Source organism: Peromyscus maniculatus, chromosome 14, assembly GCF_049852395.1.
Source record: "Peromyscus maniculatus bairdii isolate BWxNUB_F1_BW_parent chromosome 14, HU_Pman_BW_mat_3.1, whole genome shotgun sequence".
NCBI lineage: Eukaryota > Metazoa > Chordata > Mammalia > Rodentia > Cricetidae > Peromyscus > Peromyscus maniculatus.
In genome coordinates this window covers 62699855-62716284 of record NC_134865.1, presented here as the reverse complement: position 1 = coordinate 62716284, position 16430 = coordinate 62699855, and the positions used below count along the sequence as shown (strand labels likewise).

At 40.3% G+C, this 16430-nt stretch overlaps 1 protein-coding gene across 13 annotated transcripts in view; it reads left to right on the top strand.

Annotated features, from left to right (window-relative positions):
• Cep128 (centrosomal protein 128) overlaps positions 1–12245 on the top strand; it is a 355586-nt gene extending 343341 nt beyond the window's left edge. For all 13 annotated transcript variants that reach the window (XR_013044433.1, XR_013044434.1, XR_013044435.1 and 10 more), the window contains 2 exons: positions 1265–1373; positions 11134–12245. Coding sequence is in view for 9 of the 13 variants with exons in the window: in XM_016005823.3 (XP_015861309.1) it covers positions 1265–1373; positions 11134–11270 (246 nt within the window). In the remaining 4 variants the exon portion in view is untranslated. The remainder of the gene's footprint in view (positions 1–1264; positions 1374–11133) is intronic.
• The last annotated feature ends 4185 nt before the right edge of the window (positions 12246–16430 follow it).

Genomic DNA, 16430 nt, shown 5'->3' with positions numbered 1-16430 from the left:
TCTCTATAAACAGCATCAAATGTTTGGATATGTGTGTGCACACACAAATTAATTTAAAAAATAAAATCCTCAGCTGGGCGGTGGTGGCGCATGCCCTTAATCCCAGCACTCGGGAGGCAGAGGCAGGCGGATCTCTGTGAGTCTGAGGCCAGCCTGGTCTACAAAGCGAGTTCCAGGAAAGGCACAAAGCTACACAGAGAAACCCTGTCTCGAAAAACCAAAAATAAATAAATATAAAAAATAAAATCCTCAAGCCATAAATGTAGCCTCTGCCCTCTCTTAGACTTCACTGTAAAGACTTCCCCAGGTTTAGAATGCTGTAACCACAAGGTCTTCTTCCTCTTCCTCAGCTTTTTCTGAATCACCCCATCCTCCCTGCTTCTACCCGTGGCCTTTCACCTGGTGTCTTCATTGATCTATACTCAAATAGTTACTTGAACATCTCCTCCAAGGGATATCTTTTTTACTTCAATTCCATCTTCTTCTTTCTGTTATTTACTGATCTTAGAGTATTTATCATGCTTCTAATTACACCATGTTTCATGTAGTTTATTTGTTTAATGAATGCCTCTATCCTTTGGAAACCCAAAAGTTTCTTGACCATATGTCCCAATATCTTATTTGTTCCTGGCTCAGCACATAGTACATTCTACCCCCAATTATTGTTGAATTAATGGGGGAGGGAGTAAAGAGCATAGTAAATAGCTTTTGAAGAATCATAAAAATTGCAATTTTACTACTTATTTAAGTATATCCAAGTACCTATTTTTAATCTATTTGAATAGTGATAAAGTTGACATCTAATAGTTAAGGACGACACATTTATGCAGTTAAGGGACCCATTATGTATATTTTTAGTTAGATATTTGTTGGATGTGTAAGATTATGTTAATGTAAACATACAGAAAGCTGTCTTATAAAATGCATTTTAAACATCAAATTGTTTTATTGACTCACTATTTCCACCTAAGAATTTGTCATAAGGAGTAGACCTAAATACGGAAAAGGTTGCATATTTAAAGGTATTTCTCTCAGTGTTGCTTATGGGTACAATCTAAATGCCAAGGAGTAAAGCATAGTGTGCCCACTGGATAGTGCTTGAGTAACACTTATTTTCTTCAATGATTGTCATCAGTAACCTCTGCATATGTTATGTATGTGTGCTTGTATATTACAGTCCAGTTTCACGGTCAGTACATTTACATGACTCTCTTTCTATGTATTTTGTGATTATGGAACTGAAGTGAGGTGCTTTTTTTCTCAGGATGACAGACCCTTTGCTGAAGGTTCCCACTCTCATGGCCTAGATCACTCATCCTCTTGGCAAGATCGCAGTTTCTTCCTGTCTAGTCCACGGTATTCACACTTCAACTGTGAGTAATAAAGTCTTTACCAGTTATTAAATTGGATTTTTAAAAGTATAACTCATGGGGAAATTAAAGTTTAAGGCCAGTAATATTCATGGTAAAGTTTAAGAAATTTTTCATTATGAATTATAGAAAAAAGTCCCCCAAGAGTACCTCTGATGGTACCCAACTCACTGAAGAACATGAATTCCTTTTTAGACTTCTGTAGATGTAACCAATCGTCTTATTAAAATAAGAAACACAGAGCCAATGTAAAAGAGAAAGCCGAGAGGTCAGAGCTCAGAGATAAAATCTTACCTCCTGCAGTGCTCCTAACTTCCCCGAGAGAGAGCTACTTCCTGTTTGTCTGTGTTCAAATAGTCTTTCTGTTCTGTCTTCTCATTGGTTGTAAACCCAACCACATGACTGCCTTATCACTGCCTGTAAGTACCGCCCTCCAGGTCTTAAAGGTGTATGTCTCCAATACTGGCTGTATCCCTGAACACACAGAAATCTACCTAGCTCTTCTAACCACCACACTCTTGCTATGGCTCTAATAGCTCTGACTCCAGGGCAACTTTATTTATTAACATAAAATTAAAATCACATTTCAGTACAAATAAAATATCACCATAGACTTCAAACTTTTTAAAGAAAACTTAAAGTAAATCATCCAAAGTAAATTGTCAATTAAACCTTTTTTTTTTTTTTGAGACAGGGTTTCTCTGTGTAATTTTGGTGCCTGTCCTGAATCTTTCTCTGTAGACCAGGCTGGCCTCAAACTCACAGAGATCCACCTGGCTCTGCCTCCCCAGGGCTGGGATTAAAGGCGTGCGCCACCACCGCCTGGCCAATTAAACCAATTTTTGGTTTAAGGATTATTAACTGTAGATGAGCAGATAAAGTTATTTTGTAATAAAGTAGAAATCATCAGAAGGGGAAGATTTTTGCATGTAACTATTCAGAAATATTTCTTTGTACAAAGCGTAAGAATACATACATGACCACACACTGAATGTCACTGTTGACACCTGTGACAACAGTAAGATGTCATGGATCCAGTTATCACATGCATTCCCTCCTCTTCCCTTCTCCAGTGGGCTCTTCCACAGGGTTCAGCAACTATGCATCATGCTTGAAGGCATCAGTGCTGTGCTTTTAAAAGTGTTTTCTGTTTTAAACACCCAGAACTCAATACAAATTTTTAATAAATCTTAGAATAGCAAATATATATATATATAAATTAAAGGACTTTTTATTTACTGATTTTTTTTATCCCCTCCACCACAGGCTGAACTCAATGAAAATATGAGTGAAGCTGGCTTTGCTCACCATTGTTTCCTTAGCTCTCCACATAATTCTTGGCACATATTAAAAGCCCAATTAATATTCAATTAAATTAGGTAAATGAATATACAAGTCCTTTTTTGAAGTCTACTTTTATCTAAGCCATCGGGATTCAAATATTATTTAATAGATTCTAATTTGCATAATAATTTAGTTCTTCAATTTATCATGGGCCTGGAGGGTTATACATTAAATTTGATAATTCTGTCATTTAAAATAGCTAGCCTGCTATAAAATAAAATATCAAAATAAGTCTTTAAGAAGTAGGTCAAATCCAAAGGTGATATCTCTCATTTTTGCTTATTTATATTCATGGATTCATTTAATAAATATTTATCAGTTTCTGACAAATGGTTTGGTTTTTGTTATATCATGATTATTTTATTCCAAAAGCTAAGCATTTTCTCTTTCTCATCTTAATCATTTTACCAAGTGATTTTGTATCCATATAAACCCTCTGCTTTTCTGAGGTTGCATCCACTCTTCAATAAAGATTTCATCTCAAGTTGGATATGGTGTCACAGAATCTGGTGTATATACATGCCAGAATTTGTGTCTTTCATATTAAGTAATATAAAAATTTCCTCAGGTTACATGGACCAGGAAGCCAGCTAAAACATTAGAAGTCCGGCCTGCTGGTCCACTGAAAAGCCTTGAGATAGCAGAGCCATGTTTCTACTGCTACTTAATTTTGCTTCAATGACTCCTAAAAGGAAGTGGTTAGAAAATGTGAAGTAGGAAATATCAAGGTTGTTGGAATTATATTTAATATTATAATAGACATTCAAAGAGACTATATTTAGCTTTTGATTGTACCATCTTGTAACCAGCCTTGATCATTTTTCTAATTAAGATATATTCCTTATAAGCAGACATTTGTATTCAAATGTAGTGGTTGAAAAGTAAATAAAATTAATAGGGATAGGAAAAGTTATCATTGTAACATAGTCTAAATGAAGAAATCCTTGTCACTGCTTATATCACAGGATATAAAAATTTTAGAGCCAGGCGGTGGTGGCGCACGCCTTTAATCCCAGCACTCGGGAGGCAGAGCCAGGAGGATCTCTGTGAGTTCGAGGCCAGCCTGGGCTACCAAGTGAGTCCCAGGAAAGGCACAAAGCTACACAGAGAAACCCTGTCTCGAAAAACCAAAAAAAAAAAAAAAATTTTTAATTAAATTCCTCCATTGATTAATCCAGCCTTATGTTTTTTATTGACAAGGTTGTATTTATGATTTTCTTGCCAAGGTTGTCCCCATCTTCTCAATACTTTTCAAAATTTAGTTAACACTATCTGGTTACTTCTGTTTTTGTAGCAGACTAATTCCACTTAGAGAAACCATCTTCTCACCTCTCCTTTTACTGAACCCCCAAATTCAGAAATACCGCGCCCAGCAGAGGGAAGAGCAGAACTGGTGTCGAATGAGGTCATTAGAGGAGGTGTCCTCAGACACTGAAGCCACCGACTGGGAAGAGGGAATAGAGGGCAAAGGGTCTCAGGGTTAGAAAATACTCTTGACATGAAGAGGAAAGAAACCAGACAAGTGGGAAGTCAAACTGGGAAAACGCGAAGTAAATTAAGTGGGGCCGGGGAAGAACGGGACAATAGAGAAAATGGGGGTTTTAGAAAACCAAGGACTGGCAAGACGGTCCGAGTGGTTCAAGGCACTTGCCGCCAATCCTGATGACCTGAGTTCAGTCAGGTGGTGGAGGAGAAGACCAGCTCCTGCAAGGTTTCCTCTGACCTCTATGTGCATGCATACTGTAGCACACATGTTGTATATCCCCTTCTCCCCACACACACACAAATAAATTTAATAAAAAATGTTTTGATCAATTCAGGAGGGACAGCAAGATGGTTAGATAGGTAAGTGTTCTTGCTTCAAGCCTGATGTCCTGAGTTTAGTCCCTCGGGCCCACATGATGAATAGAAAGAACAGATGTTCACAAGTTGTCCACTGACCTCCACATGCATACCATGACACGTGTGTAACTACAAACACGTTCTCTCTCTCTCTCTCTCTCTCTCTCTCTCTCTCTCTCTCTCTCTCTCTCTCTCCTCTCTCCTCTCTCTCTCTCTCTCTCTCTCTCTCTCTCTCTCTCTCTCTCTCACACACACACACACACACACACACACACACACACACACACACACACACACACATACCACCACCGCCACATACAAACACTCAAATAAATGTAATTTACAAATTTAAAATTCAGAGAGGGGCTGGAGAGATGGCTCAGTGGTTAAGAGTACTGGCTATTCTTCCAGATGACCTGGGTTTCAGTTCCCAGCATCCACACTGTGGCTCACAACTGCCTATAACTCTAGTTCCAGGGGATCCAAGTATCTTGTTCTGGCCTCTGCAGCACCAGGTGTACACATGGTGCACAGACATCTATGCAGGCACAACACAAGTGAACATCAAATAAAACAGTAAAACACACTTCTCAAACTCAATTCAAAATAGACAAGACATGGCTCACAGATGTGGAGGTCAGGGAGAACAAGGAAAGCGTGCAGGCCGGGCATGAAAGGGCTTGTCCAAGAAGCCTGTGATGCATCAGGCCCCCAGACACTTTCTTGGGCCCTTGTTCCCTCACTCTTGCTTCTGTGGAAATACATCCAGGAGAGGGAGGGAAATGTCTTTGATCTTTGTGTCCCTGAAAATGGAATCTTCCATTGACACATGATCGAGGCTTTGGCTGACTATAAAATCCTAATTTTGGCCAGCTACAAAATTCCAGGTTGGAAATGATTTTCCTTATGAGGGCGTTGAAAAAAATGTCTCCCAATCCAAGATTGCTGTTGAAAATCATAGATATTTTACTCCTATCTTTTGAAGTAATCTTCTGGCTTCTCCACCCCACCCCACCCCACCCCACCCCCACCCCGTTCCTTCGGTACCCAGCTTCCCTTTCCACGCCTGCCTGGGAAACTTGGAGCTCTGCTCTTGAATCCCAGTGAGTTTGCGGTTTTGTGTCATTCACTCTTCTATCTTCAGGAGTGGTGAACCTTTAAATGGGCACTCATTTTTTTTTCTTTTATTGAAGATGGTTTTTCTAATACAATATATCCTGATTATGGTTTCCCCTCCCTCTACTCCTCCGAGCTTCTTCCCATCTCCCCTCCCTTTACCCCATTTCTGTCTCTCATTAGAAGGAAAAAAAAAAAACAGGCTTCTGTGGGATAATAATAAAATGAAATGAATATAGTAAGATAAAAGAAAAACTAGCACATCAGAATTGGGCAAAACAAACCAACAGAAAGAAAAGAGTCCAAAAGAAGGTCACAAGAAGCACAGACCCACTCGTTCACACACTCAGGAATCCCCTAAAACACTGAACCGGAAGTGATAATGTAAGGGCAGAGGACCTGATGCAGATCCATAAAGACCCTGTGCATGCTGCCTCAGTCTCTGCGAGTTCATATGACCTTTGATCCTTTTGATTTAGAAGGCCACCTTTTCTTCTTTTCCTCTTTCTTTCTCCATTCCCTCTGGCTCTTATGCATGGTTCCCTGACCCCTGAGGGGAGGGATTTGATCGAGACATCCCCCTTAGGACCGAGTGTTCCAAGGTCTCTCACTCTCTGCATTATATCTGGCTGTGGATCTCTATCCTTTGTTCTCATCTGCTTCCCTGGCCTGAGTCAACACTCACACTCTTTTTTTTTTTTAAACATAATTTTTTATTGATTCTTGGGGAATTTCACATCAGTCACCCCAATTCCACTCATTTCCCAGTTCCTCTATAGCCAAAGATGTATTCATCTGTGTAGCACCCCCCAAAGGAAACCTTTAAAAGAAATAAAAAATAAATAATACAAATAAGAATATTAAATAAAAAACAAAAAACCCAAAAGACCAAAAAAATACAAAAGTAAGCAAGCAAACCAACAAACAAAAGACCCGGAGAGTTGTCCCTGCCCCTCACCAGCTGTAGCACTCTGGAGAGTGGCCCCTGCACCTGGCCTGGGCAGCACAATAGAGCTGGCCCTGAAGGTGTCGGTGTGGAGAGCTGACCCTGAGGACATGAAAGAAGAAGGACCAGTCCCACCCCTTGTTCCTTGTTGCCAGGGTTGAACTAACCAGGGCAGTGCCAGCTCGCCTTGGTCATGAGGACAGGGGAGGGCTGGCAGGATGACCAACATTGCAACTACCCAGGCCCAGAACTAGAGCTGGCCCCTCAATATCCACCCCATCTGTGGTCTGCTGGAGCACGTGAAGGGGCCGGTCCTGCAGACCCAAAGCTGCAGGATCTCCACGACACAGAGCAACAGCAGGATGTCCAAGAGGAGTCCCAGTGAGGGCCCAGCATCGATAGCGTGGCAGAGACCAGAGGCCTCGAATCAGACCAATGACTCTTTGAAATGAACACTTGCAAGTAAAGATACATGGATAAAAGGGTAAATTGTGTGACTCACTGTGCCATACTACAGCTTCCATGATGAGATTTTTCTTTCTTTCTCTTTTTTCTCTTAAATTTTATTTTACCTTATAGGGGGGGTTTCCAAGAGCAGAGGGCATATAAGTAGGGATGGGGAGATGAATGGGATCGAGATGCATGCTGTGAAAGACACAGAATATGAATTTTCTTAAAAAGTAAAATAAATAAACAAAAAAGAACACTTCCCTCCTCCATCTTTCCTATCTCTCCATCTGCTCTTCATTCAACTTAGCGACATTGTGAGCTTCAATGTGTCACAAAATTCACTTTTGTCCAGACAGCTTTACTTGCAAATGTTCATTGTGTAATGTGTTGTTGGTTGGGTTCCAGACCTCTGGCTTCTGATACACCATGAACGCTGGACCCTTACTGAAACTCCAACAGAATGCCCTGCTGCTGCCCTGAATTGTGGAGATTCTGTGGCTATGGTTCCACAGGACCAGTCCCTTCACACACTCCAGCAGGTCATAGATGGGGTAGATGTTGGGGAGTGCCAGCTCAAAGCCCTGTATGTGTGCCTGGGTGGTAGCTGGGTTGACCTGGTCAGTCCAGGCCATTGGGATCATCCCGCTCAGGTGAGGGATAAAGCCAGCTCTTCCACAATCACTCTTAATAAATCTTCTCATACTAAAAAGAGATTCTATTGAGAAAATTCTTAGGAAACAAAGAAATAACAGATTATTGGATGCAGCTGAAGACTTAGAGAGAGAAAAAAAAAAAAAAACCTCCCAAAGGAAATGTGGAAGAGTTAGTTGAGCTATTAGAAGTAAATAGCCATAGAAGAAAAAGCATATAAAAATTTAGATATGAGTCAATTAATAAACTCAGGGAGAAAAAGAAGACAAGAAACATTGTTACAATCTACCTATTAGGTGTCTTGTGAGCTGTGTTTATTTACATGGTCATAAAAATATAAACAGTATTGACATAACTGAAATTTCAGAAATAGCTCTTTTGGAAGGATGGGTGTGAAGAAGTGGGTGGGTGTGGATAATGTCTAAAAATGATAAATCCAAAAATAGCATTTTAGACAGTTTTTTTTATATATAAATGGAGCAAAGACAGAAGAAGTTTAGAGAGTTGCTTGTGGTTGACTCTGGAGGATCACAAGGGATGCAGTGGAAGACTCCTGGTGTTCTCTACAATACTTTGAAACTGATGTATAGATGTACACTTTAGTTAGACATGAGTCGTATAAAGACAAATGCTACCACAAAAACCTCAGTTTTTATATCTGACCAGCAAATGTCCAATTTTCTTATTAACTTCTAAATTGAGTGTAAAATCTGGCTTTGGAGCTCTGAACCATTTCAACCTGTGTGGAAACTTGGCGAAGAGATGACTACAGCCCTGTAGACGTGGACGGACATTACTTTCTGGGTCCACAGAACAGGCACTTCTTGCTTGTGATGGAATATGAACTGCGTGAGGCCCCTTTTGTCCCGTGCCACAGAGGCCAAGGCATTCATTTTGCCGACATAGGGGCTCTGTCAAACTGTGACCAAACCAAGCACAGAAACATGGACCATGGAAAAAACAAAGGAAATGGGAAAACACTGCATAATTTGTGGTCTCTAAAATGCTCCAGCATTAATGAAAGTTTGTTTTAAGAAGTGATTTATGTCAGCTTTGTGTAGTTCAGGTCAATTCATGAAAAGGTAGATTCCCTCTGCCAGGAAGAAGGGAAGAAATGTATAAATTGTAAGTTTATATTGCCATTGGAAATAAGAACACAGAAATCCATTATTAAAAGCACGCTCACTAGCAAATTTATCCTGGCTGGCTGGAAGCTGTGGCCCTGAGTCAGGATCCTCTTTTAGAAGACTGGTTCCATTACCTTCAGCCTGTAGACAGTAGGGGCTTAGTCAAGAGAGCGTCACAATGTCGGCTTTGGGAACCGTCATTTTCACTTTTTATAAGTGGCGACTGGCCACTGGTCTCCATGTGTAGCTCCTTTGAGATGAAAGGCACACGACCCCAGGGCAGGTCCCTCTCAAGGCCGAGACTAGTCTAGACTTGAATGAGGTCTATAGCACTCTGGTGACTTCTAGAACTCTCCAGCCTTTTGAGACTAACATGCTTAATTTCTGTGGAATTAGTGTTTCCAAACCAAATTTTAAAATAAACATAGATTGCAAATTGTCTGTAAATCTTAAACTGCCCTAAAAAGTAGATTTTAAAAAAAAATGAGTGGACCTAAGAAAACGACTGTGGTGTTTTTTGCAATAGGGCAGAACATTATCTAGAATTATTATAGAATGTAGAGGTGATTTATAGATTATATTCTAACTTGATACTTTCAGAAAAGCAGTTTGTTAAAAATTGCCATAAAAAACTATTTCACCTCTCACCTCAGTTTCTATTACTAGAAAAAGAAAACTTAGCACTATTGGTTTGTATTTCGAAGGACAGTTTATGGGAGTTTACATTTTTTAAATGAAAAGTAGTTTGTCTACAGAGTAACAGAAAAAAATATTATATTAATGGTTCAAGGTCTGCCTGGTTACTGTGAAGAGCTCCTTTTTAAGTAATCTATTCTACAGGATCAAATGCCAATAAGATTTAAGCATGTTGGGGGTGTTGATAATATGAAAATGATGGTTTCTTGTCCATCCAAGGATTATTTATTCCATGGAAGCATAAGATAGCTGCCTCTTTTATTTGCTTATTTTTTGAAACTAGGCTTTGGTTTTGTATGTTCACCATTAAGTGCTAAATATTTTTAAATGATTGAGCTCTGATTATTATAATTTTACAAAAGGTTTTCTAGTTGCTCTCTAGAAAGCATCTAGACATTTGCAATTGGCTATCTCTTTAAAAAATCTTAGTATGTTCACTTGGATCAACCTGAGTGGCTTAGATACAGGCTTTTAGATCAGTTTTGGAGGAGGCAGTAATAAAGAGGACAGACAAGGTCGTCTCTTCTCATGGAGAAACAAGTAGGGAATCAATAAGGATGAATGGTGCTCCAAAGGAGAGTGATGGAGGGAACCCAGGACAGGAACACTTCTTGAAGGGAGAGATCCTGAGACACATCCCTGGGAAAGCTACATTTGACCTTAAACTGGAATAGTGAAAAGAGCCATCAGAGTTGAAATTGGGTGGGAAGAGAAATCCTTGCACCAGGAGCAGAATGCTCAAAAGCTCTGAGAAAAGGGGGAATGGTCTGCCAGGATGGAAAGATACAGGGAGAGGATGAGAGGAGAGGCCACTGGCAGGTACCTAGATTTCATTCTAAATTTACCAGAAGCATGAAGGTGGAGAGGTTGCCTAGAAGCAGAGTGCGTTGGGTTTACTTTTTAGGAATGATCAGAATGACTAAGGAGCAAAAAAAGAAAGTAGACCTAGGAAATGGCAGCCTGAACCTAGGAGACAGTAGTGGTATGGAGGAAGATGCAGGTGAGTTTTGGAGACAGAATCATGAGGACTCACTCTTGGATGAGATTGATGAGTCAGACAGACAAAAGCAGCCTCTGGGAACCTCTGTGGCTTGGACATGTTGGTTTTAAGACAGAATTTTATTTTAATATATATTATATTGTTGGTTTCTAAGATTAGTGGATGAGCAGGGATGGAGGGGAAAGATCACATGAACTGTGAGATTCTGGCCTAAAGCTTTGAAGAGAGATAAGAAAAACAAGAAAACTCAATTCTAGATTGATTGCTAGTAGCCCAGAGGGTGTAACAGGGGATTCCATGAAAAGAGGCCTTCAAAATGTCTCTCTGTATATTCTTTGTGCTTGTATCATTGTATTCTGAAAAGGCACACATTTTCCACTCTCAGATACAAATTTAAAAATTCAATCTTAAAATCAGTTGTGTTTTTGAAAAATATACTGATTTTATTTATGCTACAGGTCTGTTAGTCCATGTAAAGTTCAATTATAGAAAACTAGGTTAAATACGATGCTTAATTAACTAATTTCTACAAGATTAGTTTTTTGGCCCAAGTTTTATATTCACATTGGTTTATTTTTCTCTTTCCTCTAGCCTTGCCAGCGTTTACCAAAAGAACCATTGCCCAAGATCCAGCTTCAATCAAGGAAGATGCCACAAGTTTACCAGTGAATGGAACAAATCCACAGTCCAAGAAGGAGGAATATGAGAGCAGAAAATACAAAATATAATTCACAACTTTACTTGAGTATTTTACAAATAATACCCTATGGTTCTTTTTGCCCTTTGGCTCAGATTATCTAAAGACATCATGTGGCTTTGGCTCCCTGGAACTGCCCAGCATTGACTATCACGGCTTTACAGTCAGTCTTTGTGAGTGAGAGTAAGTTTAGCCAGTGGAAGTAATATCAACTTATGAACGATACACAGCTCACTTAGAGGCAACTCATACCGGCAGAGAAAGCGATCATTTTTGCTTTGTATTTTCCCAGTGTCACACTTTTCCAAACCAACCTTGAATTTATAATTGATGCCTTTCAAAAATGACTGGCTGGAAGGAGGGGAAAAAAATGTTCCCTCCAGGCAAAGGTTTAGAGTCGGGAGCGTTTGGACATGATTGATTTTTAAATACTTTCTCCCTAATCAGTTCTCATGTGTTGTACCATGGCATGGAGATGCCTATGTAATATGAGACTGCCTTTTAAATGCTTATCACCACTCATCTGTTATGGCAGCAGTCTATTACGACACGTAGTATCTTAAAACTATCCCAATGATCATTTTTAATTGCAAAAGAATTTATAAATGATAGCTGAATCGTAGATCACTGTAAAGAATTCACAGCACCATTTATTTATTTGTCTTGTTGTGGCCAAATGTCCTACTGTGATCACCGCAGTCATACCCTGGATGATCTTTGGTTTGCTCTGACTCAAATCCCAGCACCGCTCCCCTGTGACAGTGGGGTTCACTCTGCAAGAGCCCCTGTATACTTTGGTGCTACCTGACTGCTTTTTACATCCCAGCATTTTCAACATCAAAGTGTTTGTAAAACCTTACCGCCTTTCCATGTTCATCTACCAGTGAAGAAAATTTTATATTCACATGCTAAAGAATGGTCATCATCCAGGAAGTGAGTCCCCCTGGGCCATGGTGGAAAGCCTCTGCACAGATACAGGAACAATAAAGCAATCCTTTGTAATGTACATTGCCTGTTGTGTCTGTTAAAACACACATGTGTTTATTACATTTCTCACATTTCATAAAAATGCTGTATTTTCACTCAAAATATGTTTTACTGATTTACCATAACACTTGAAGCTGTGGAAGAAATGAGCCTTCCCTTTTGGTTTTTGTTGTTGTTGTTGTTTGTTTTGTTTTGTTTTTTGTTTTTTGGGGTTTTTTTTGTTTTTTCGAGACAGTGTCTCTCTGTGTAGCTTTGCACCTTTCCTGGAACTCACTCTGTAGCTCAGGCTGGCCTTGAACTCACTGAGATCCACCTGCCTCTGCCTCCCAAGTGCTGGGATTACTAGGCTCACAACCAAAAATATAAGAGCCTTCCCTTTTTGTGAACATGAAGGTAGGTCTTACAACAGGACATGGAGCTGTTTCCTATCAAAGAATTTCTACATGCTGCATAAGCTCTGAGACCACATACCCAGTGCACCCCCTCTTCTTGAGGAGTTCCTGTGTGTTAGTGATAAGAAGGAAAAAAGCTACCAAGGCAGGTGTGTCTGTCCCAAAAGCACGTCTGGTGTTATAATATACATGGGGGAGGGGTAAATGTGTTTTAGCCAGCTAGAAATAAATCTGAGCTTCACATCTTTGGATTTTGTCTTCCCTGCCTCCAGAAGGTCTCAGTGTTCTGAGGAGGAACTCATTAGAAGTAGCTCATTGATTTAAAAAAAAAAAAAAAAAAAGAAGTAGCTCACTGCCATCCACTGTGACGTATAGCATCTAGGATAAGATGTTAGGGCTCTGAGAAATTAGTATTTGTACTGAGTTTTGACTAGCACTCTCTTTAACAATATCTTTTTAATCTTTGGAAGGTCCATATGTTTCTACAGCATAGTTATATCTCTCTCCCACTACTCCCCTCCCCTCACAATCTCCCTAGTGGTCCCTACTTCCTAGTTTCATATCCTACGTATGCAAGTAGGTGTGTGGCCATCTGCTGAGCATGAGCAGCTTACCGGTGGCCACATCTCAAAGGAGAATAATCCTCCCTCCCTCAGGAGCTATCAGTTGCCAGTTGCTCCTCAAGTAGGAATGGGGCCTCTAGGCCCCTCCCTCACTTGTGCTGTGCTTTTGACTGTCGTGATCGTCTACAGTTCTTGTTCAGGTCAACAGAGCCGCTGTGAGATGGTGCATGCGCACACATGTCAAGAAGTCAGCATTTCACCGCATTATTTCCCACCCTCCAGCCCTCGCATTCTTTCTGTGTTCCTTCCCGAGCCAAGTCCCCTGATCCTTGGATGGTGAGACACTAATACAGCTCAGCACTCAGAATCATTTCTCCTGTGTGCTTTGACCAGTCATGAGTCTCTTTATTAACCACTATCCGCTGCAAAGGAAAAAAAAGGGTGAGGGAGGGTTCTCTGACCAAATTTAGGAGAAGCATAAATCCATGGGTATGAACATAAATATTTAGGACGCAATTTGACAGTGTGACTATTTACAAAGTAACAAGACTGGGTTCACCCTCAGACCTATGACCTCCCCAGATATATATATATATCCAGGTGTGAAATGGAGCAGGGCTCATAGAAATTAGAAAGTGGTTGGCTACCCCCATAACCATTATCCCTCTGTTGCATCAGTGAGTACATCTTGCTAGTAACTCAGTGTTGTAGCATGTACTATCCAGTCTTAAGATCATTGGTATCTTTTTTCCTCCAGCAGCCTACATAGCATCTTCTGCCCTTATATAAGTTAGTCAGCAGTGAGAGTTCTTGTCAGTTTGGGGTTGATTTTTCAATGTCCTGCATCCAAAGTGAGTTGTGTCTTCAGCAATAGGTTCTTGCTATCTAGTTATGTGGGCAACCAAGAGCAATGACAATCTGGATTAACACTCTAGTTTATCTCCTTTGAACTATGTAACAGTGAAGAATAAGAAATAAAATTGATGGCCTTTATTTAAATCCCAAAGGCAAAGGTTTGAAAGCATTTCCTTTCGTGTACAGGCAAGACTGTATGCTCTCCCTATGTAAAGGGACTGTCTGAACTTAGGGAACTGATCTGAACCACGCTTAATACATCTATGATAACACACAGACTTTACAATAGGCTAGTCAGACCTGAGAGTTGGAGGGAACTCAGACTATTGATTCAGAAAATCCTTTAAAGCATACTAGCTTATGATTTTATAGCCAAATAGAACGCGTGTGAAAGAACTCTTAAAAATGAAAAAAAAAAAAAGGCAAGTATATCATTCAGTGCCCTATACTGCTGTTGGATGAATGAAGGTGTTTGACTTTTTGGGTCCCACCAGAAGAAAGCCAACTCTTTGTGAGCAACAATTTGTCAAAATTCCTTGGCTGCTTGGCGTCTATTTTTATGGACTGAAATCCGAGGCCCTGTCTCCTCTCAAGATTTTTCCCATCTCTTGCAGTTACCCGGAGCTTCAGCCGAAAATCAAGAGGAAGGTTAAGTCTTATTTTTACCTCCCAGAGCCAGCAGCTCCTTTTCCCTTCTCTCCTCTGGCAGGGTTGCCTGGGTTACACGTGATAAGAGCCTCACTGAAGTTCAGCCGTGTTGCTGGTAGTACTGGGAATGTGAAAGGGTTCAGTCTTCGGCAGGGCACCTGGTCCAAAGCTTAATTTGAAGACTGACCTTTTTGGTTTAATAATTTTGGTTCTTCTGGCCATCTTTCTTCCTAAACACACCAAACTTCTATTGAAGTTGCTGAAGGCCACAGAAGGAAGAAACAGCTGGGAGAATTCTGGCTCACTGTTTTTCCCATTGGCTAAGGTCATATTATTCCCCTGACCAGTGTCTGACTTGAAGGTTGGAAACCAATTGGTTATATAACATTTTATGTACCTAGTTTCCCAGAACTAACTTTATTCTTAGTATAGCTTATTTATGTTCCCAGCAGAGAGATAAAGCTGGTAGCATAGTAAAGTAGTGTGCATTATCATTTAAGGGTTGCTCATGTAAAAAGTATATATCCACTTAAGAAGCCTTTTTGCCTTGTGCCTATGGTAGATGTCTGTTTATGGTTTAAATCCCAATTCACTAGAATGAAGTTCATATTCCCACACATCTAATTGAAGGGTAGGAAAAATGCTTATGTGAGAAGCAGGGCTTTGGATTCCAAGCCCCCAGATGCATTTCAGAGAAGTTACCCTTGCTTTGGATTAGAAGCAAAATAATCCAGTCTTCACTGCCAGAAAAAAACAGCTCTGCCCTCCCTCCAACACGGCCTGCCTCATCTTAGCTCCCATTACATCTGTGTCCATGTTTACATCCCACCTGAACTCAGAGACCATTACCCTTCTTTTCTATCTAATCTGTAGTAATTGGGACCAGATTCTTACATATAACAAGACAGCATGTTTGCTAAGCAAGGTCTTTTCCACTTAGATTGTTTTTCCTAGGATTTGAGTGTATTATAAAAACCTAAGTATACATCATATGGTAGCCAGGAATGTGAATGAACACTGAGTAAGATTCCTTTTTGAAAATTCTTATGCCCCCCAAGCAAATTATCCCAATATTTTCTCCCCATTTTAGACAAAACAAAACAAAATTTGTGATTTTCACGGCCTTCAAATGAGGAAGCAGTTCTCACGAAAGCATCTGGCTTTCTTGGATCAAAACTAAAGCATGAGCCTTAAGCTGGAAAGCAAATCGAAGCGTTTGTATATAAAGGCATTCCATGCTCCAAAGTATGATATAAAAATAGTTACATTTTTCAACTTTTAAGTCTTCAAATGTTTAGCAGGAGAAAAATAACAACTTATTCCTATTTGAGGAAAGAGCTCTAAACCATGAAAGATTTCACTTAGTCTCATTTCCATATAAACACAACACATCTAATTGAAGGGTAGGAAAAATGCTTCTATGAGAAGCAGGGCTTTGGATTCCAAGCCCCCAGATGCATTCATCTGAGAGGTTACCCTTGCTTTGGATGCGAAGCAAAATAATCCAGTCTGCTCTGCCTGGAAAAACCAGCTCCACCCTCCCTCCAACATGGCCTGCCCATCTTAGCTCTTGTTACATCTGTGCTCATGTCTGTATCCTACCTGAAACCAGGCCCAACACACATCTGACTACTTTACCAAGCTAATTGGCCTCTGATGTCTCCTAGCCATACAGTCCATATGGAAGAGCTGGTAGGGGGTGGGGAGGCACAGGGCAGGGGATGTAGCACCCTAGTTCTTTCTACA